The sequence below is a fragment of the Buteo buteo genome, chromosome 2, assembly GCF_964188355.1.
Source record: "Buteo buteo chromosome 2, bButBut1.hap1.1, whole genome shotgun sequence".
Lineage (NCBI taxonomy): Eukaryota > Metazoa > Chordata > Aves > Accipitriformes > Accipitridae > Buteo > Buteo buteo.
This window is the reverse complement of record NC_134172.1, coordinates 57,833,367-57,856,886: the sequence shown is the minus strand read 5'-3', so window position 1 is coordinate 57,856,886 and position 23,520 is coordinate 57,833,367. Positions and strand designations below refer to the sequence as shown.

Genomic DNA, 23,520 nt, shown 5'->3' with positions numbered 1-23,520 from the left:
GAAATAATGGAAACAAATTCAAATTTGACATCAGCTGGTTGTTTATTTAAGTGTCCTATATCAGAGAGTAGGTTCCATTTGGTTTTGTACATCTTTAATGCAATAGACTTACAAGGTTCATTATGTTAGAAAAAAATGAGCCAACAAAAGGCAACACATCTTGACATACTGGTACCAATGACTTCCCTGGTACAGTTGAGAATAAAATCTGCTTAAAACTCTCCAATACAGCAGTAGCTTAATGGAACTCTAAGTATGATTGTAACAACACTTCACTACTGTGCAAAACAAGCCCTGATTGGCTTATTTTCTAGTAGTAAACCCACGTACTGTGCTCTAAGCTCTAATTTAAGCTCAAAGTTGAGGTCTTCATTTGCTGTCCCCGTCATCTGTGACTGAAGCATGAACGCAACCCAGCTGTTGTTAGCCATAAAAGTATCTTCAAGTTCACACTCCTTTTAAAACCTGGGGGGGGGAATTGCAGTACTATCCAGCAGTAGCTTCTTCAGCTGCTTTTTAAGCCAGTATTTCTATTAGTGAACACACAGGCCCTGAACTCTTAAAACATACACACAATCAATCTTACACAAAAAAGCTTTCTGAACTGTTGAGTAGTTTATCTATCTCAGTTAATTAAGTTGCTTAATATAAAAAAAAATTATTTTTTCTAACCCTCTAGCACTGAAAAACTAAGGATGAAAGCATGGCCTTAAGAGTTAATACATAGATTTTATTATTATCATTCAGAAGTTGACAGCTTCTTAAATAATCCAAATGTGAAGAGTTTGGCTTTCTACATTTGAAAACCACAGGTTTGGTTTGGTTCAACTCCTGCCAAAAGATTTTTTTGCCCATCTGCTTGCTGTGTCCCTAAAACAGGTGAGACAGCTTGAATTGAATTCCTCGCTCCACCATAGTTCCTATAACTGAACCTGGTTTCCATTCTCATCTATAGAAAAGCAGGAATAATGCACCCCTCCTTCCTAGAACAGCTGCATCCTTTCCTTAAACACAGAGGAGGTAACTGAGGGGACACAGGAATGGCATTACAGGAAGCACCATGAATGATTGTGGCAGCCAATGACAGTAGAGTGCTCAAGCTCTACCACAGTGGATTTCTTACCCCTTTTAAAGGCTGATGGGATTGGGCTTAGAACGTGCTTCAGTGACGGGCAAGCTCTATACTAACACATAGTTCAACTGAACCAAGTTCAAAAACCTGCAAAGTATTTCTATTTATATAGTTATCTTGAGGTACTATCTTGCCTTTTGACATTACCTATTATGCCCTGTTATGTAATTCAATACAAAGCTGAATCATGAAAAAGTGGAAGCTGTTTTGCTGCAAGAGCTCATGATTACCTTGCCTTTTTTTGGTCAACATCTGCTAAAGCTGATTTGTCCTTAAACCTGATACTTAATCTGTCATGTATATTACAGACCAGCAGGTTCAGTTCCTTGGTGTGACGGACTTGAGCCCCACGTTATGTTAGAACTTCACGCTGAGTAGTGCTTACAAATGCAAATTAACTTCCAAGTTTAGTGAACTGCTGAAATGCCCGCACATTTTACATGGTACTTCAGTTCTCATGCCAACAGAAGGAAGGAGTTACTAATACAAACCAAAGCATCACCAACTTAATCCACAGCTGCACATGACATTAAGATTTTTACCTGGAAAAAAATGCTTTTCTTGTCACAAAACTGGATGACCAAACAAACGCCACCATTAGGACTGTCAGGAAACTGACTCCTTCCACTGACTTGCAGTCCCATTCTCTTCTTCACCACCACCACCACAATATTCTATGTGGTTGCACTTACTGTCAAAGAATAATACAGCATCTGCAGAGGCGCTGTCCGCTCCCTCCTACCGAAGGAGGGGGAGTTACTGGAGCAAAGTAAGCGTGAACTTTGACATGAGGTAGATGAGCCTGTGGATGAAAAGTCCGTGTTACGATGGGAGAGGAACAAACATAACTAGAAAAAGAAGCCATACACCTCAATTACTGCCAACAAGTGGGCTCTCATTAAGGTTGGTTAGCCAAAAAGCAAGCATCTATACACTTGATACTATCCAGGCTGTCTTCTGACATGTAGTTCTCATATCCCATTCAGCTAAGGCACACTCACCTGCTCAGGGTTCCCACTTACTTCCCAACAAAGCACTGATCAGGCCAGAGTGCTCCCTGTCAGGAGAGGCATGTGTTCTGCTGCAGGGGAGAGACGGACCCCTGGCTAGTGACAAAAGACTCGCTCATCTGTATCCCATCTCTCATATTCTCTGCTTCTCTCATCCTAGAAAGCAGCATGGTATAGAACAGGGCATCTGCCCTCAACAGTCACTATCAGTCAGGGATGAGCTTTCCTATTGCAAAAGTGTTTGGACAGGAATCTGGCATACGAAGCTGCAGACGAGTTTTAACAGTAAGGCTAGAACACTGCCCCCAAGGAAGGTGGTCGCTGACCTAATGGGGGGGTACACAGAGGAAAAGTTTGTGGCTGGATTCCAGGGCCTAACAGCCCCACAACCTATTAACTGAAAACTCCACACAGATGTTCTACTGTTGGCTCTGCATATTAATGTATATTTTAAGAGTTTAAGTAAGTATACCACTACACAATCCTAAAAACATAGAAGCCTGTATTTGAAAAAATACAGAAAGCAGAAGTTAATCACTCTTCATTCCAACAGCAAAAGTGTTATGAGTTATAAACAATTACTACTGCTCATATAGAAGAGCTACCTTTAGTCCCTAGAGGTGGGGACCTAACAGAACAATATTCAGACTTCGTTTTTCCATCCTCCCTTGCCTGGGACATCTGCAGGATTCGTACAATCCCAAGCAGTATCAACAGCTCTGGCATTCCTGCTGGAACACGTCAGCAAATACGTACTCTGATTCGTTTGATTCCGGCTCGCGTGACTTGCTGACAGTCATACAGCTCAATTCTCTCCAAGTTGTGGCAGTTTTCCAGGTGTTCCAGAGTCACATCAGTGATGAGAAGACAGTTATCAAGCTCTAGTACCTGCAGCCTCTCGTGACCACATGTACTGTTGCTCAGATGAAGAATCCCATCATCAGTGATCAATTCACAGTGAGATAAGCTCTGAAACAGAGAGGCAAACAGATAACAACATCACTTAGCCCTAATTACTCTGTCCTCTAAACATCAGAAGTCCTCTGCAACCTCTTCATTCTAGTGGTTAAACAGTTACAAAGAGTACACAGCTGAAATCCAGAAGAGTAACAAAAGAAACAGCTCTACTCAACAAAAGGGCTGTGTACTTTAACTTTGCTTCAAAGTTGAGTTAGACTCCCAAAACAGGCATCACTGGCCAACTCCTCAGGCCCCTTTGCTCTCTATTAATGTGGAAATTCAGTTCCAATTGTCACGCACCTCTGTTACCGAGGGGTGCAAACAGCACATGTGCCACACCAGAAACAGGCAACAACTTCAAAGGATGATCAAGAACATACAGGAACAGAGGAGTATCTACTGACAGGAGTTACTGTTTCACAGCTACCATTTTTTCATACATACCACCAGGACCACGCCTGTGCAAGTCCATGTAGATAAAGAACAATCAGACTGGACTGATATGCCAAATAATGATTTCAAAAAACCATGAGCGCTTAGCACCTCAGGCTGTACCTACAAGGAGTAATAAACATCTTGTACAGGTGCAGGAACAAGTCTTTTCTGCATCAGTCAGCAAAATAAACTAAAAAAATTCTCCTCTTCAACATTTTTTTTTACTCTCTTGAATTTCAAGAGCATGGAAGAAGTTGCAGCATCTTGGGCAGCAGCACCACGTAAACCAGTTTCCTGGTTCCTTTAGGAAATTCATGACTTTTGGAGAAGCAATGATGATGACAACAGGAAACGGACTTTCCTCAGAAGAGCCTTAAAAAACACTCCTTGTCACCAGTGAAATGAATGTTCTCAAGTCTTCTGCATTAGAAATGTGTGGGATCTATGACCTCTTACTCCTCTCACTCTGGGCTAGTTCCTTGCTTTATTATGCTCATGCCTATGTCTTGTCTGTACTTGTTTCTAAGTCTAATGGTGACTGGTTTTCAAGTAGCATTTCCTTGCCACAAGTTTTTTTTTCCAGACAGCAATGGATGAAGAAACACTTGCAGCAATCCAAAAATGCTTTGTAACTTGGCGCAAGCTAACTAGCACTCAAAAGTACCTCCTGCCAATCACCTGAATCAAACACGTAACCCTTCCCTTCTCTCAGTACATCCCATCTACCTTCTTTTATTTCAGCCTGACAAGAAAGCCTGAGGACTACCAACCTTACCCTTATTTTACCTCAGCTAGAGTCATGAGCATTTCTTGCCTGCTACCAGACACACGGGATCTGTCCTGCCTTTTAGAACAACTTGCCCCTCAACTTTTTTCCTCCTTTGCTCAACAGGATGAACAAGTAACCAGAGAAGAGGCTGGCAGACAGGTCTGCAACTCCCCCTGAGTCTGATGGGGAACCACCACAGCAGCTTCCCTTCAGCTCCAGCTAGTCCAATTTTACTCACCCACCAAGTGTGAGCAGCTGGCAGTGACTCCAAGCAACACCACAACTAGTGCATAGTGTCTCCAAAAGACAACAGAAATTAGATGCTTGGCCCATCAACAGTGTTTTATATTATAACATGTTTACATTCTGCAAGTCTATCAACTCTTTTAAATACTTAAGTTCTCTCCTATACCTACTTTCTCTATGTATATATTCTGAGCATTTGATTTGGCTCACAGCCTGGAAACAATCGGCAGCTGCAGGGTTAAAGAACATTTATAATAGACTTGCTGTTTCAAGGAAGGACAGGAGGTTATGTGAAGCTGTTGGCTATGGCAGCAGTCTACTGGCTAATTAAGAGTTTCCCATCCCAGGAAGTAAGCAGCTTATAAAATCAGCTTTTCTGAGACACTGTATTTGGTACTGAAAGGACAATACAGGATGTACAGCTGAGTTATCAAACTTTGTAAAACAAATATGCCAAATGATACACACTTCGCATTAAACCACATGATTTTTCTGACTTCATGACACTGTTAGAAAGCATTACTAATGTGGAATTTTACAAAGACAATTGCTTGAAATCTTTAGAACAAACAGATAGGTTTAAATTCTTTTTTTTTGTTAATACATACTAAATGCTATGTATAAATCAATGGCATGATATACTGTGACAGTAAGAAACAGTATGATGAACTGAAGAATTCAATTGTCTTCTGACCTCCAGGAATATCAGGAGTATTTCATAGTTTCTCTAATAATTTGCATGTACAATTATTAAGAAGTAATTTCTGGTGAAAGTGTTTAAGTTCAGTAAGTAATAAAGCATTTGAGTACTCTGATACTGATGAAGATTAATAGTTGGTTATAATTGGTCTAACAGTGCTTTTGCTTATTTCCACCATCTACTACGTTTCCAAACACCAAGAAACAAATTCAAAGTTAATTTCTGCAATTCCAAAATATTTGTTTAAACTGCAAATATACCTAAACATATGCTAAAGCATAGCTACACAAGAGTTTACAGAACTGTCTGCTAAAGCACGGGAGTTTACAGAACCATCAACAGTATGTGATTTCACATTTAAAGTATCAAGAGCAGTTCACATAAGCTATTTGGCACCTGCTGGTCTGTTTTTTCTTTCCCTGTAATTCTCAGCCATCACTGTTCACTCAGTCTTTGAGTATGTATCCTTCCTACACACAGGATATACACATCAACAACAACAAAAAATAATCAATTTTTCTGGTTTCCTTAGAAAAGGTTTGTTATTTTACGAATGCCACACTTCCCTGTCTGTGGGCTAACACATAAAGACCAGCAAACAGGAGCACGTTCAGAAAAATACTTGGAAATTATGAGGTTTTATGATATCTCTGGTGAAGCACTAGCAGAACTGGTACAAAAGATCTCTCGCAAGTACTGGTTACAGTTGGGATTACAATACAAAAACACATCTGTCACAAAAGAATGGAAAGTGTCCCATATAAATGGCTCCACATCTCCTGACAACTCTTGTTTGGCTTAACATTAAGAATTGTGGTACAGAAATGAGGTCGGACAATTAATAAGCAAGAATAAAAAACAACAACAATAAAAAATAGTGAACAAGCTCCTTTTCAAAAGCCATCTCTCCTCATGCTGCTACCTTAGTAACACCAAGTAACACTAACTAATCATAACACAATTTAATTAATGAAGCAGCAAACCATCCTTTAATCCCATCTAAGAAGAGATTATAAAGACAGTCCAGTAATTTTGGAGTCCCTTGACTGAAGAACAGCCAAATTTATATCACCTGAAATTGTTTTTGATGTTCTGAAAGATCTAACCAACCACTCCCTAGAAAACACTTCTTTGAAATACAGTAAGCAGGGTACCCCACTGAAGGCATCTCTGTCCTCTCCAATTACATTCAAAAGTCTAGGTCAGAAACACCTTCTGTAATTTACTATGTAAATGTAGTCCTTGGGAAAACCTCCTTGCATGCAAAACTGATTACAGAGTAATTACATTTATCTTCACTGGGTGGTTTTGTTTATTCAATATTTGATGTAAAGTGTCATAGTCCCTAAGAAAACTATTAGTGAACACTTAAGAGTATCTATAAAGGATCTGAGTACTGCAAGTTGAACTAAGTAATCAAATATGAAGGATGTTAACCATAAAATATAAGCTCACTGTAAATATTTTAGGAGTAATCTGCTTCTTTCAGTATCATATTGCATCAGGAACTTTTTCTAGATACAGAGTGAACAGCCTGGTTTTATATTGCAGGAGTTGTGTACATGTGTGGTTTTGGGGGATGCATTAAAGTTCACAAACAAAGAGTGAAACTTACCAATGCTTGTAGCTTAGGACAGTGTATAGAAAGTTGTATCAATGTGCTGTCAGTTATCTAGAAATAAAAGAAACCAAACAACCATAAGCAGCAGACAGCAGGAGAGTCACCCTCAAATAAGATAGCTCTTTCTCTACCAGATGAAGGTTATGTTATTTCTGGAAAATATCCAATCACTTGATACTCTTCAAGTATTTCCCTGTATAGAATTTCCCAACAATTATTTTTATTTACTATCACAAACAGCACTATTAATAAAAAACAAAGCACATCTAAAAGTGCTAATGCACTGCATTCTTATACTGGATGTTCAATATTCCTTTTCATATTAAATCTCACCAAAACACACTCTTCCAAGTCCATCTTCTCCAGTTCATGGCAATTCTAAAATAAACAACAAACAAACAGATAAACAAAAGATTAAATAAAACAACATATAGACATACAATTGTGCACAGTGCTAGTAATACAGGACAGCACAGCTTCCAAGAGGAAATTGTGAGCTAAATCCCTTCAAGTATTTGATCACCACCAAAGGACAAAAAAAGGCGGGGGGGGGGGGGGGAATTCACAAGCAATACACCACCTCCCTCTCCAACCTCTACATTGCAGCCTTTCTCTTACTAAGTGAAACGTCTCCTTCATGCCCTGTAAGGTTTGAACAGGATATATCAGTACTCGCCCACCCCTGCTTCCCTTCCCCCTTTTGGGGTCAACTTCAATTCAAACCTATGGTATTTATAGTCTGTGCACTAAAGCTAACTATTCTGCATACAGATAAATGCAACTTCTGCGTACGTCAACCTGCACCAAACTAATCTGAAACACACTTAAGCCCATGGAACATCTCTCTTCACATTAGAAAGCAGCCTTAAAAACAATTTGCTTTGCTAATGAATGCTAAAAATATTAAAATAGGCTGGGAGAAAGCTGCCCTTCACATTTATACAAGCAATTTTCCCAATATTCTGAGATATCCCTAGCAAGCTTTTAGGAAGTGCTTTCAACATCTGATCATGACTACTTTCAAGAAAATGATGTAACCTTGTGACCTCAAAGCAGACCACATGGTGCCATGGCTCAGCCCAAACCCCAACCCCTTTTTTACGGGCATAGGAAGAAATGGTTTAACTTGCAGCTCCCAAAAGCAGGCTTGAGGTGGCTATTGAAAGCCCAAGGCTGTAGTGCTGAATGATTAGAAAACCACTCTGTTTAACCACTGTGGCTAGAAAAAGTACCTTTCATTCACACTAAGTACCAGCAGCATAAATGAATCCCATTTACACAGTATTATTTTTGTGTTCACATTTCCTAAACCAGCAAGCATACAAGTCTAACTTGAAGCTTTTGATACCATCAATATGCTTCCTTTACATATTTACAGCATGAATCAGGGCACAAGTGTTTATAGTATATAATGTAAGTATTTTTGTAACTTAAAAGGTATGATCAGAATAATATTATATGGCGATTTTGGGGGTGTAAATATCACAAAGATATGCATCATTTTTATAGGGGAAGTTTGGCTAGAATACATAGAACAAGTTCAGAATTATGTTAAGCATAATAAATTCAATTGAAACATACTTAAAAAAGGGGGGGAAAGTGGAAAATGCAATGATAGATGGCAAAATAGATCAAGTTGCAGCTCTAAGTATAATCCAGAAATAAAATCATGCTTTTTAGTCCCCTCCTCCACTGGGTTCTTCCTACTTTATTTTTCTTCTTCTCATATTCCTTCCCAGCAGGACTACATCAATTCACAGCTGTTCAGCAGCAATGAAAATAAGACAAGCTCTAACCTTCTGAAACGACCCTTACCCGTGCTAAAAGCGTAAAACCAGCATCTGTAAGATGTGAACATCTTGCAGCTTCCAAAATCCTAGAAAAGTTTTAAATGTTAAAGAAAACATTAACATAGAGAAAAGCAAAAGCATTTGAGATACAAATCTGTTTCTGCAATCGATAGCTAATATATATATGCCTATTTTTCACAGTAATTTGCAATTAAAAAGCACTAGGCACACTTTGATCCAGCTTATCAAAAGACTCTAACAGTCACAGAACATATTAAGTTCAATCCTCAAATCTTCTCCACACGAAGTGGAAAAAATTATACATAATTATAGTCATTTTGACCTCTTGTTTCAGTAAGACAGCATAATGCTCAAGTTTTCTCATGTATTATCTGAGGAAAGACATGGGAGAATAAACCCTGAATTAAGGAAAATGCAGATGAAGCCTGCATCTAAAACCTGTTATCTAAACACAGGATGTTGGGAAGCCACAAAACTGAGAAATGGCTTACTAGAAATTTGGTCAGAGCCTGTGCATGAAGCACAGTGAGGCAAGTTACCAGAAAGCAAGGAGCTTAAATTCTCCAAGCCCACAGTAAAAACAATAAACTACACCAACACAACCTTAAAGAAAACAACACAGCATTTTGGAAAGATAAACCTAACACTCTTTTCAGGGGCACTGGGAAGCAGTACTGACTAAAAAAAGGTCAACTGCCCCAAACAGCATCAGTATGCAGAACAGGCCTCCATCCCATTAATGTTTTGTCATCTTTGTTTTCTTTTTTTTAATGAACACTTTTTACTTTGCAGGTGCAGTAAGTATTAGGATGAATAAGGAGAAACCACAGCACCGTGCAATGAGCAGCACAAACTAAGTTCAACTTACACACTCACCACAGCAAACACTATTTCTGCACTGGGGTCAGCAGGGAGAAGGCAGGAAAAGATGGACAAAACCTCTTGCTGCAGTAACATTTAGAGGCACCTACATCCTTCCACTGGTTTAGGAGGTCATTAGAAAGCTCTGTCTCCATAGAGAAAGTACAAAGGGAAAAGCCATGCTGCATGCATAAAAAAAATACAACCCCGCCAGAGTACAGGATGTGGGGCTCTGACTATGACTTTGCTGGATCAGTCTCTTCCAAGCCAAAAGGAAGAGCACAGCTGACTTCAGAGGTAAGCAGCCCCACAGGATACACCCTTGAAAACCACTTCCAGAGTGCTAGTTTTCAACAAGGTTCAGAAGTATGATGGAAGCTCAAGAACAGCCAACAGAGAGGTACAAGACAGGTACTGCTTCCCAAATGGATGGTTGTAACACCTCTGGATTTTCTTTCCAGACTCACCTTTGGGCACTTGTGCCCTTCCATCAAGGGCAGTTAGCAACCCATCATAAAATACTCTCAGCTACTCTGAATATTACACCTAGGATACCAAATAGGAAGGGAAAAAACCCAACAACAACAACAAAATATGGTTCAAGTCACATTTGTTACCATTCTTACTCCTTTCATCAATTACTTGCTTTCAACCCCACCTACACTTAGAACCATTGGATCCCCAGCCCCATTACATTTCTGACTTCAAAGAGGGGAAAAAAAATTACATCCACAGTGTGCAAAATAGTGAAGCCGCTACTTACTGCACATCTGGTTGAAAATAAGAATATGGTAACAGAGGGGTAAGAAACCAGAAGACTAGCAGCTCTAGCTTTCCTGAAATTGGGTGTGCAGTCAGTCAGAAGGGCAGAATGGGTAGAGTAAGCTATATATACACATGCTGCATCAATCAGGCCCCAGGATGAAAAACAGGTGGGAAGGCAGTGGTCAGCATGAAAATGAGCAAAGTTCTAATTTTTGCTTTGTTTTAGTGATTGTACTTAGTTACAGAGGGCTCTTTTTTCCAGATACAGCTGACATTTATTTCCCATCCAGTGATTTGTGACAAAGTACCTAGCATAGGAGCTGATGAAACAAAATGATATCCAAGAGCAGATTCCGCACTCTTATAAAGCAATGTTCTCTAAGACAGACCTCACAGTTACATTCATTGCCTACAGATGTCTTTTGGGCACACCTGGAGTGTCTCTGCACACAGCACCTCCCTACTCCTGTTGAATTAGCAGAGGTGGGAGAGAACATTAATGGAGTTAAAGGAAATATGATCCTAATTTTCACAGGCCACCTAGACAAAGACATTCATGGTTCTTGGGTGCTTTTCCCAATAAGCCTCACCAAAACAACTACTAGTATTTTAACACTAAAAAGCACTAAAAAAGGAAAACAGAAGGTATCAAGCACTTAAATGAGCAGACATAAAAAGGTATGAGGAGACACCTGTATCTTGTTGTAGGGGAAAAAAAACCAGGGAACCAGTCAAGCTTAGGATTTTTTTTTCAAGGAGATGTCATTTGTGAGTGGTAAGAGCTGTGGAACACAGCACCATCATGGAAAACAGCATCATGGGACATCCAAGACCCTGAAGTGAAGTTAGAGTAGCACAGCACAAAATACCCAAAAGCTTCCTAACAGGGCCAGCATGTCCAACAGAGGCAGGAGAGTTTTCTTTTGTACTAAACACCAAAATATTCAGAAGGTACAAACAAGTGCAGAATTACATTTGCCTTTGATTTCCAACATAATTTTTATCAAGTACTTTCCATACATAATCCCAAAAGTCTAGATGTAACCAGCTGTATCATCTGTCCTTCCATCACACACTCCTCTGCAGTAATCACTGCAAAGGGTCATTTTTTTTTCGTTATACTGTTCCTCATTAAAGGGGAAGAACGGCAGACGCCTTCCCCCTCGTGGTACAGACAGGGGCTAACAGTTTACCTACGAAAGTCAAAACAGTTTCTTGGAAAGAACTGCACAACTAATAGCACTTTAGACCACCTTTTATTTCCAATCTGAGCTGTGAATTGAGAGAATAAGAGAAATCATGGAAAAAGACCAGTAATAACAGCACAGCTTTCTAAGGAATGCAGTTAAGTGTCAGAAGACTCCTAAGCCCCTAACACTGGCACACGTAAGCTCTTGTAAGTATGAATGGTGACACGAAGGGGACTGTCACTCTAGAATTGTCTTAAGGACAGGTTTTCTACAGTAACAAAACCTCTTTTTCATTCAATCAGCTAAAGGAACGCTGCATGTCAGCATACTGCATACTGGCGTTTGAATGTAGCTTCCCCTATTTTTATGGTCTACCCTTTCCTCCATTTATCTGTGACTGAAGTATAACAAGCTGCAACTCCTGCACATTCCTGTCATAAATGGCAATTTACTTTCATCCAAAAATCTTTTGGTTTGATTTAATTTACATTAAAATTAGACCTTGCAAGAAGTATTATATGTCTCTACAGCCAGAGAGCTGCTGCATGACTGAGCTTCGTTATTAAAGCTGAAGATGTCCTCACTTCTGAGGATACCACCATAACATGTATGTTAGCGCAAATTACACCAACGTAAAAGTTCATATTATTTTTAACTGATGAGCCCCTATTACTCAAAACATCCCATAAGTATCAGTCCTCAGTGCTCGTGGAGACATTAGCACACTCCATATCAGAGTTTAAGAATGCCAGGATGCACTGCAGAGCATATTAAAAAAACATGCTAATAAAATCTGTGAATATAATACTCAGCTATGATTTAGCTATTTTTTTTGCAAGACAAACCACTGCAATAAACCACATCAGAGTACAAACATCACAAGACAACACATCTACAGATATTTTTACCTTTTAAAAAAATAATGGGCTTTATATCTTCTTTTCTTCTGGCTTGTAATTAGTACCTAAAACACTTAACTAGAAGCACAGAATTGAACTGCTAGGTTCAACGTGTTTTATTTGTCACATATTACTTCTTGTTTTTCCAATATACAGTGGACTACATTCATATGTCAGCTACAGAGGACCAGCCCTCAAGTTTATATTCAGCTTGTACTTCTAACTTAATGTTTTGATTGCAAAGGTAACACAAACAACACAAAGCTAAATCAAACCTGTGGATATCAGCTGATTATCTTCAGAAGTGAATTTCTTAGATCAGGCCAGTAATAACATGAAATACTCACGACACACTCACAACATACTCACTTCAGCCTTGGACAGTTTAGACCAAGTGCTGTGAGAGAAGCATCTGTAAGGTTGCTACAGCCTGAAACACAGAGTGACTGAAGTCTATGGCATCCTCTACAGATTTTTACAATGCCTTCATCTGAAATTTGCTGCAACACAGAAGAAGGTTAAAGTTACTCCATTATCAAATAATCAGCTAAGAACACAAATCAAGTCATATTACTGAATTGTTAATGTACTGTACATACCCATGGCAACCTGTGGATTTTTAACCAAAAAATACCATCATGAAACCATCTTCACTGATAAAGACAATCAACACACACAATTCCTACTTAGCTCTGTCTTTTTCCACAGATCTCTAGTACTGCTCAAAGGCAGTCTGAAGCACAGAGGGAGAGTTGTTTGTTGTTGTCTTCCTCTTTCACTTTACTTTTGCTTTATAATTTTCTTTTGTTTTTTTATTGTAGTTGTCATTGTGTGAAATAGCTCGCTGCTTCTATGTTTGTAGAGTTCAGGTCTTTCATTCCAGTGACTGTGTAAGTTCAGGAACAGTGCAAAAGAGACCTCAAAGCTCAACAGCAGGAGAGCTAACTACCTATTTTGCACTGGAGCCCTAGGACCCAAGGGTAAAAACCCTTCACCTTCAGATAGTTTTCAAAGCAAGAATTACAGGTAAACAATTATATATAACCCATTCTTTACAGAAGATAAATGTAAAAGCCAGGTTTGCCCTACCCTATGCAGTTGTCTTTAACTGAAAGATTTAACTAAAAAGAGGAGTTTTCATTTCTCAAAATTGTTTTGTACTAGATATTCTGAAAAAAGTAACTCTAAATTTGGAGTATGAAAAAAAAGTTTTCTCTGAAACAGGAACTATAAGAAATAACCCCAATGCAGCTACACACAAAATAGCAACAGGAACTAGGTTATTGGCGTGTGTGTGCAAATATTATTTTGTTTACATGTTTTCTATTCTGGAAAAATTATTCACTCCTCCTCCTCCTCTTAACTCCAAGAATTTAATTTTTCTGCTGAATGACTAATTCTTCATGGTGAAACAGGTTATTTTATTTCCTGGCCTAACATTACCCTTCCAATAACAACAAAGACCTCTACTGTATTTTGAATGGAAAATACACATTCCTTTTATAAGTCACTCATCTAGGTACACTAATACTACTATAGCGTATTTCTGAGGCTATTACCACAAGCATTACCTTTCATAGATGAAAACAGGATGAGAAATAGCAGCAGCTCAGCACAAAGGGAGATCACCTTATGCTCCCTCCCCCAACCCAGCACTTTTTAATAGCAGTTTATATTTGCACAATTTGTTCTGTCAAATAAAAATTATTCTAGACAGAAAACTAGAAGTCTTGTCTTCTTTTTGTGGATCTAGAAGGATTTGCATCATCTACAGGTAAGAAGATAAGCTTTTTTTTTTTTAGATTAAAAGTCCAACAGCAGTCAGGTATTTCTGGATTTCACTCTCCAAAACATGTTTTCTGGAATTGTTTTGTTTCCTTTGAGAGATACTCATGACACTATTATTGTGAAAAGGAACTATTTTGGAGGTGAGGACTATGTAAATTTTATGCTGCTGTTGGAGATGGACAAAACCCTCAAGTTATATATGAGAATTTTCCATTCTGAAACTGCTTGTGATTTCAATGCTTACATCCCTCTCAGGAAAGAAAAGTGCTCAAAAATGCTTGCAAGTCCCCAGTTTCTAAAATCTTTCTCTAAAGATGGTACCTTTCAGATGTGCAGTTTCCAGAGCTAATATCAGTTCATTCCATAGCTGCTGGAGCTGACCTGGCATTTTACAGGGTACATAGAAGAGAGCCACTAGAATCAAAGTGTGGATCATATAAAGCACAAGGAGACCTGCTGTGTAAAAATCAGTGCTAGCTCTTTGATCATAAAGAGCCTGGCTATTTCTGGAAGCATGCTTCTAATCTACAGCAAGCAGGACACAAGTCCAGTGAAATAAAACTTTAAAGCACACATAACTAGGTAGGACACACAGACTATCAACTCAAAAAATTCAAAGGGAAAAATACTTTCACTCATGAGGGGTTTTTTGTTGGTACTTCATATCTACATGACAACAAACATACTGGCCAAAGGAAAACTCTGGTATACTCCTATGCCAATGCCCCTTTTAAGCAGGAGAGATCATAACTGATTATCATCAGACCTCTTGAGATCCTTCCATGAAAATAATCAGAAAAGGCTGGCCTCGATATATCTCATTAGTCTCAGGTAAAATAAAACATAAGAACAACTTTGGAGAAGGAGGATAGCAAAAGGAAAAGTGAAAGGGGAGGAAATTACATACTGACTTTATTTATGTAAGTGTGGTTCTGCCTAAAACAAGGAATGTCCTTTCATTCCCATTATCTTTATGTGCCCAACTTCAGTAGGCACCTAAATTCAGATTGAAAAAATCTGAAAATTCTCTCTTTCACTAAAGATCTGGCTCATGGATGCTCAAGCTTTGTATTCGTATTGTTCTTAATTTCTGCAATTTTTTAATGTAACTTTTAATAACCCTTAATGCTCCAAAATGTTCAACACTTTAAAGAAACCTATTACGTCCAAAAACTTTCATCAAATCATAATAAAAAATGGTCCCATGCCACATTCATTCAGGAATGACGTGTAAAACAGATTTGAAAGTTTTAGCCCACGCAGACTTTATACCTTCTAGCAATAAAACCTTAGAAAAATTTTCAAAAGCAAAAGAAAATAATCTAGCTTCATCATTCAAATTTGCATGACGGAAACACTGAAATTCTAATTTATTTTCTAAGGCTTATTTACAGACAAAGAATGACTTAAATACATTAAATACATTAGATCTTTCGTGTTCCTAAAAATTCACATCAGAAACAACAAAAAAGCCAATATAAAATACAGCAAATCTAATTTTTGTGTACTCTCTAAGCAGAATTAAAAGTACATGAATGATTCCCAGTCATTTAATTACAAATGCATGTGTTCTTCCATTACTATTTAAAAAGGATGCCCTTCTGCTATCTAGATGGTTCTGAATCATCTTCAGTTATGATGCCATCATATTTTACTGTCAATTATGTAGCCCAGAATATGGCTTCTGCTCAATTAGAAACATTAAAATTATGAATAGACTAAAATGTTTGACCTTAACAGATGGGAAAACAAGAACTACATCTGTAAAACTGCATGGTTTAGCGCATACACAGTTCATGAGATTTGAATGAATGCAGCTAATTCTTACACTAGAGCTTACTACAGTTAAAAAGTGTAATGAGGGGAAAAAAAATGACCCAACACTCCAAATCCACACTCAGCTGTAGAAACAGCCAGCTCATTTAAGACCTCTATTCCACAAAATTCTGTAGAGATGTACTATTTGAATTATTTAAGTGTGTAGCAGATCAATTCATTAGCATTCAAAAATGGCTTATGATTCTTAGAGAATATATCTTTTTGAAGCTTCAAATACTTACTGTACAGGATTGCAAATTCAGGATTACAAGTTCATGACAGTGATTCTGAATGTGTTTCAATGCTTCATCTTCTAACTGTATTTAGCAATTAAACCGGACATAGGAAAAGAAACAAGAAATTAAAAGCACAGCAAAGCAGCCCAAAGAATCTATACATCTTGTAGTATTGAACAAAAGACTATAACAAAAACTTTTTTTTTTTTAATTCATGGAGATTTCAAAAACCCAAAATAAAATTTTATTCCTAAAGGATCACCCAAGCAATTATGTACCTGTGTGCAACCTCTAAGAAATAGAGCTTTTAGTCCACTACACCCTTTCACCAGTGCTTCAATACCATCCTTCGTAATCTGATCACACCAGGAAAGATTCAAATGTTCCAGATTTCTGCAACCCTCACTGGGAGAATTAAAAAAATACATAAAGTTAAATCCAGCCTTCAAATAGTCATAACAGTGGGAAACCCAAATTAAACACACTGTTAGAAATTAATGATAGCCAGCGGACTGTGCCAGGCTTCTACAGAAAAGTCATGAGAAAAGACCACACACAAACATCAGTCTACAGCCAAGAAGTCCTAGATACAGGATATAGTCAGCACTGATACACAGTATTAAGGTTCAGCATTGATTTTTTTCACTTTATTAAATGTTGAACAGCTCTTTAAATGCTTTTCTTTAACACAAAACACTGAATCTTCTTACCTTAAACCTTTCAAAGAGCTGTTCGTGATGGCTACGCAAGATGTCAGATCCAGATGTTTCAGCTTGGAACAGAATCTGCTAAGACTGTAACACGTGCTGCAAAACAGCAGACACACTAAAAATACCTTCAGCTACTTCTTTTTCCAAATTTTCCCATCAAACAAAAAACCCCTTTGACTTACCTGTCAGTGATTTTTGTGCACCCATTTAGATTTAAGTGTTCGATGTTTCTACAGTTCTGTGCAAAGGTCCTAGAACAGCAACAAAAAGCTGGAGAATTAATATAATGTCACAAGTTGCAATACAGTCACTAGAGTGCGCTCTGTCCCCTAGGGCCTTCCAACCTCAGTCAAAAAGCTTAATCTTCAAGCCACACAGTGTTGTTACAAAGTACACTTCAAATACATCTGTTTCAGTGGTTGCTTTTTCCTTTGCTATTAAAAGTTTCTCTCTTCAGCAACTCCTGAAACCAAGTGTTGCTCCTCTCTCAAATACCACTTGAGCAAGGTGTTTATTTCTGTCGTATATAAGCCAGAACTGACTTGCTTCAAATGCCTTAACTAAAAACATTAAGGGCATAAACAGAAAGGTTTAAATATCACATCAGTTAAATATTAAGCTGCTGGGAAGAGTTTTTGCACATGTCATCACTGAAGCCTTTGTAGGTCTTAAGGAGCTTGCTCCCACATCAAATGAAAAGCAACGTACCTTGTGCATTACAGAAGTAGGACCTAAGCCTATTGGACTACCAACAGAAAGCCCTGTGGGTTGCAAATTAGTTATTTATGATTTTAAAAATTGAAATGCATCTACATGCCCTACTGGGTATGAACTCTAAGGATGATTGGAGCTATTATACTGCTAAAAGCCTGTATGTATCATTATACTAATTACCCAGAAGAAATACACAAACTTTCTTTTCATCTCTGCAGAGTAACATTTACAGCTGCATTGCATTTCAGAACAGTTTTTATGCCCGTGTTTCCTCTAACTGTATGGATTTTACTGGCAGGGGTGGAGGAAACACACAAAAACAGTTTTGTCTGGAGGCTTGCCGTGGTTAACAGATCCGACTACACACTCAGCTGGTAACAACTTCCTGGCTCTCCACTGTGGATTGAAAACAATGGAAAAAAACCCAGCAAGCAGTTATACTGGTGAGAGTTTCCACTTGAATTCTCAAAACAGCTATTCCAAAATTCATGTACTGGAGGGAGATTTACAATTGAGACACTCTTCAAATCACTTGGAAAGACGCTACACTCTGGAGGAACAGCAGCAAACTTTGCCTCTGAGATTGAAACATGGGGCATGTCTCAGGAGAGCTGCCACAAACGTTCGGTACTTCCACAGCCAATACCTACTTTGATAATTGGCTGGTTTGAAACAAAAGTTGATGTCACCCACAAAACTAATGGATCTGGAAACAACTCAACACGAAAAGCCTGATAGGAAAAGTCATTTTCAGAACAAGTATCTGAAAATTAATGCCACCTTTCTTATGCTAATGTTTTGAAAGTCTTAAAGCTCATGCATTTATCATTCATTTGTGAATTTCAATATAACCTGCTTATATTTCAGAGGTGAATCATCTTCCTTCCTCAACTGTCTTAAACACCACCATATGCACCAGTTAGTTGTTACGGATGCACCAGTAACACTCTGGTAGCCGGTCTCAGGTAAGCCTGTCCTATTACCTGCTAGCATAACTAGCTGTATCATCCCTACAATGTACACATGCTACACACTGAACTGCTGTATATTTAAGTATCTGTTTACTAAATACATCATTATTTTAAAATATCCCATCTCCAGCCCTCCCCCTCTTCTCAAACACTACTAATACCTGAACCCACCTACAATTTTTGGTCCTATTCACAACCCTCACTGCAGTCCCCTAGCCTTAGCATCCTGAAAAGCACAGCTGGGAGCCTAAACCAAACGTAAGAATGGAGTTAATGCGGGGGGGCTGGGGGGAGCAGAACAACTGTTACCTACTTCACAACTCCTTCTTCCTACACCCTTCTCATCGCCTTTTCCACTACCTCCTCCCCACGGTAGTTGCTGCCTCTGTCGGAGCCTGCCTTCCCCCTCTCCCCCACTCCTGCTATTGCCTTCCCTACTGAGGGCATGGGGACCATCTGTGTGAATACTCTGGGAACTTGGAGGAGAATTGCAGCAAGTTAACTCTGGTTGGGGCTACCTCTTTTTTGACAGCAATTGCCAGTAATATGGGAGATGGTAATGATACACACTTTCCCCTGAGGGGGCAAGACTGCCTGAAGGTAGAGACACACCACGGAGCATTTTGGGAATGGGCCTAGAGGAAAGGAAAGCTCTGGGGAAATATTCGGGTCTGAAGCTAGGATGCCCGTTTGGGCAAATCCATTGCTTAACTAGTTGCTGGATGAATCTACTCTAGAGGTAAAAGTCAGTGCATTAGACCTACTTAAAAATTTAAGAAAGAGCTAAAGGTCACAAGACACTAACTTAATGCCCAGTGCTTAACAAAATCTTTGTGCTTGTATTTTCCTCCTAAGAATGGCCACACTACGTCAGACTGAACACCATTCAGCCCAGCCTCCTGTGACAGCAGAGGAAAGCATAACTACAAAAAGCCATACCCTGAGGCTTTCTCCAAATATTCTTTGAGCCCTGACATACTTGTGGCTTAGGGATCCCCTTCAGCTGGAGGTAGGATCTTTGGGTTTAAATACTCAGAGAAATATCCACAGAAGGGTCTGGCTAAACAGTCTGCATGTAGAAAAATCTTATATGGATTCAAATGATCTTCTGGGAACAAACTGCACAGTTCAATTTATATACTGTGTAAAGAAGGGCCACTGTCTCTAAAGACTCCCGAGATGTTCCTGTTGCCTGCCTGTTCTTATGTTAGAGCAAGAAGAGAATCCCAGGCCTTTCCCGATTTTGTAGGCACTCAATCGTACCACTCTTTATTCTTCCTCACATTGCTACGGTCACCTCTTGTCCAGACAAGAAGATAAACTATAAACTGACTGACTACTAATCTTGATGAAACCAATATTGTAGGACACCAGAGTACAGGTCTGAAAACATTTTAACTGCTTGAAACCTGAGAGATATCCACATAATACTAGTGAAAGAAAAAGACACATTTCTGAAAAGCACAGTTCTCATTTCTTAGTTCATTTCCAGAAAATAACAGTAGCTATACTTTAATCTCAAACTGACATCTCATTTAGTCATTATTAAGGTACTTAATACTTACTTAAGTATCTCATTTGGTCATTAGTCAGTACTTAGAAATCCAAGCAAATGTAATAATAATTGCTTTTGGTCTGGACATTAGGAAATAAGTGATGCTCATTCTAGGACTTTACTTACTTTAAAGAGGAGTCTCCAACACCAAGACATCCTCTCAGACTAAGTTGTCTCAGGAACCCACCACACCTTTTCGATATATTTTCCACAACACGACCCTTAAACCAAATAAAAGGAAGATTTTGTTGAGTTTTATTCTGACATAACATTCTAACCAAATTAAAAATGCCGGGAGTGAAGACCAGCCCCAGCTATACCCCACCAGAACTACACCTCTTTGAATTTCTTTTGCTGCTTTACGAAAAAAGTTACCTGTTGAGAATCTCCACTCACATTGAAGTACTATTCAATTCAATCTTTAGTTCTCTCTTCTTTTTTTTTTTTTTTTCAGTCTATCACATATGGGTCAATTTTTTGCCTTAGCAAAACCTACTCAATAAGACTGCTAAAATGATCTGCAAGTTTTGTCAGATGTGTAAGGAACTGAAGAACTGCCCCAGAGACGCAATGGGAGGCATGCCCGTTCCTCGAGCATCACTGTTACTGCTACAGCATGTAAGTTTAAATTGTCCATGAAGACATATGTCACTGAACTGCAGCCTCCAATGAGTCCCGTTTTACAGTCCCTGCTATAGGGATGATTACCTCTATTACCTCTGCAATGGAAAGAAGGTGCTGAACACCTTGGTGGGAGCAGCCACAGTTGCCTCCAGAAGATTTGCCAGTGCCCACCTGCCAGTCTTCAGTGTCATGTATATTTGAGTGTCTGTGCTTAACACTTGCGGATGCCAAAGAACTTCTCACATCGTGAAGCTTACACACTTTATGCACCGTTACTTGTCAAAAGCTGAAGCGCAGCTTACCAAAAAACCTGCCTATTTGACCCCACATCGCTACAAAATGCTTTTTACTTACATCCTGAAAGTGCATTTTGCTATACATTAGGAGTAAGCAGAATGGCATAGTACTTCTAATATTCAATCTGAAAGTGCTATTATGCAAAAATGTTATTAAACTACAATAAAAATACACCTTTTTTTTTTTTGGTAGGAAAACCAAGATAAGATAGCAAAAAGCAGGTGGCCACTGCAAAAACTGACTAGACATCACATTGTATCTAATTTTTGGGAGGTAAGGTAAAAGAAATCAAGACTGATAATTTAACAAACAGGACTAATACCTAACAGCACCTTTATTTTCTTCTCCTTTTTTTTTTTTTTAAGCAGGAATACTTACAGAATTAGAGATTAGCGGGTTTTTTTGTTTGTTTTCCTCTCTATACAGGACAGTAACAATTTTACTGAAACAGTAAAATGTTTCTTGTATTTTGTTGTCCACCTCTAATACCAAAGTCCTGGCTAGCACTATGTGAAAATATTTTCTTATCAGAGCTTGTTTCTTATCCTATAAGTAACATTGTTTATCTTATCTCTCAGAAGAATTTACACCAAAACAAACAAACTGGAATTCATTATACAAACAAAATTATGTATTTTTAAAGCTTTAGTCAGAATTCTTTCTCAACAGAGGCCAAATACCTTTACTGTAAGGCTAAAGTCGTCAATGAGTAACATGTAATGCAAGTTCAATCTACATTGCAGAAAAAAGCCAAACCCCAGTGCATTCTTCAAAGAAAATAGAAAAAAGAAGTTCTCCACCACATGAGGTCTTAAATACGGAAAATTTCACAAAACCTAATTTTTCATTATTTGATAGTCTCAGATCAAGTACTGCTTGATGCTATGTGAATCACCACCAAACAGTACAACATCCAACTGAGCAAAAAGTTGCCAAATACAATTAGAAGCTTTTACCTGTCCTAAATCTATAGGCAAAAAAATATTACTAGAATAGCTGAAGAAAAAACAGAGTTCTTAGACACTGAATATGAAAGTTTATCTTGTTCAAAACTACCTTATGTAATAATTGCTGGTTTAACATACTCTTATGAATAAATTTAAGGGGTTTATATTACAAATGTACTTAAATATAATATACTGAAGTAATTTAATTGCTCCAAACCACAATAGCTTCTTATAGCAAAAGAGGATCATAACTTAATTTCATTCCTTCTCCTGAATCCCATGCTACAAACATAGCGTCTCAAAGGGCAACACCACTAGCTACAACATAAGACAAACATATCGAAAACATAAAAATCCAATGCTGTTTCTAAATAGCAGGAAGGTTTCAGACACAGAAAAGGCCTACCAACAAGAAGACCACAGACCTGTAGGGGTTTTTTCATTATTTCTTAGCTTGTGTTTCTCATTTGCTTTTTTTAAAGGCAACTGAAAAGATGACATCATAGCTTCAATTCAAGTCTTCTTAGACACATTTAGAGAGAGGCAGATGCCAAAAAAACCCCAAAAACAAAAACATCAAACCCAAAAAACTTTCTCCTACCTCTGCAAGATCTTCATGTTTAACATCAGTATAGCAGAGGAGTTGGCAGTAAAATTTTGAAAGAGCGGTGAAAAAAATATACCCTATATATTACTGTAAAGCTTTAGGAACAGTTTGAAACACGATGAGCAAAATACACCAAATGAAAACCATCTGGATTTTATTCATGCAACTAAGAAGCTAAAACAAAATCCAGAAGCAAATTCATTATTGTATTCTAAATTTAAGTTGTATCATCAAACAACAAACAATAAATCAGTTCAGATTCAATTAAGGAATTGTATTTCCACATGGATTTTTGTCTTCATTTTCAGATGTCATATTTTATTTTGTTATGCACATCTATGATAGCATTAATGTAGACGTGTTTTTCTTACCAAAGACACGACTGCCCTAATCCTTTCATTATGTGCTGAAAAGGACTTTCATGCACATGCACCTGCATTTCAGGCAAGGTTCAAACCTTATAAAACAAATGTTCAGAAAATGGCAATCAGATACACACCAAATCAAATCTAGGCAAGTCAGTGGTAAGAAAAGTTGTTCAGCATTTTATTGTTTCAATCTCCAAGTCCTACAGCCAAGTGTCCAGAGAGCTTTCTGCACTAGATGGCACTCTCACAGAGAGTCTGGGGACCAGCAATGAAATTATCCTCTTGATCATGAAAGTGATTCCGAGGCACCATTTATACCTTTACTTTCTGGAAATAAGCAGCTTTGAATTTCTAGAGCCCTGTATATATATGATATATGCAAATTATCCAAGACATAGCTGGCAACCAAAACCGAAATATTCATCCGGTGTAAAAAAGGCAAATACAGAGTTCTTTTCCGTTCGTTCCTCCTCTGTATTATCGTCT

The 23,520-nt window shown here is 38.3% G+C and overlaps 1 protein-coding gene across 4 annotated transcripts in view; it reads right to left on the bottom strand.

Moving 5' to 3' along the window:
- Positions 1 to 29: 29 nt before the first annotated feature.
- FBXL2 (F-box and leucine rich repeat protein 2) overlaps positions 30 to 23,520 on the bottom strand; it is a 56,108-nt gene continuing 32,617 nt past the window's right edge. For 2 of the 4 annotated variants that reach the window (XM_075055935.1, XM_075055944.1), the window contains 11 exons: positions 20,318 to 20,412; positions 17,134 to 17,202; positions 16,952 to 17,047; positions 16,520 to 16,646; positions 16,248 to 16,322; positions 12,769 to 12,899; positions 8,689 to 8,749; positions 7,207 to 7,251; positions 6,868 to 6,924; positions 2,899 to 3,111; positions 30 to 1,934 (listed from right to left, as the gene is read on the bottom strand). In XM_075055935.1, coding sequence (XP_074912036.1) covers positions 1,827 to 1,934; positions 2,899 to 3,111; positions 6,868 to 6,924; positions 7,207 to 7,251; positions 8,689 to 8,749; positions 12,769 to 12,899; positions 16,248 to 16,322; positions 16,520 to 16,646; positions 16,952 to 17,047; positions 17,134 to 17,202; positions 20,318 to 20,412 — 1,077 coding nt within the window. In that variant the 3' untranslated portion in view covers positions 30 to 1,826. Of the gene's footprint in view, positions 1,935 to 2,898; positions 3,112 to 6,867; positions 6,925 to 7,206; positions 7,252 to 8,688; positions 8,750 to 12,768; positions 12,900 to 16,247; positions 16,323 to 16,519; positions 16,647 to 16,951; positions 17,067 to 17,133; positions 17,203 to 20,317; positions 20,413 to 23,520 lie in introns of all 4 variants that reach the window. The other 2 variants (XM_075055952.1, XM_075055959.1) reach the window with 2 other exon arrangements.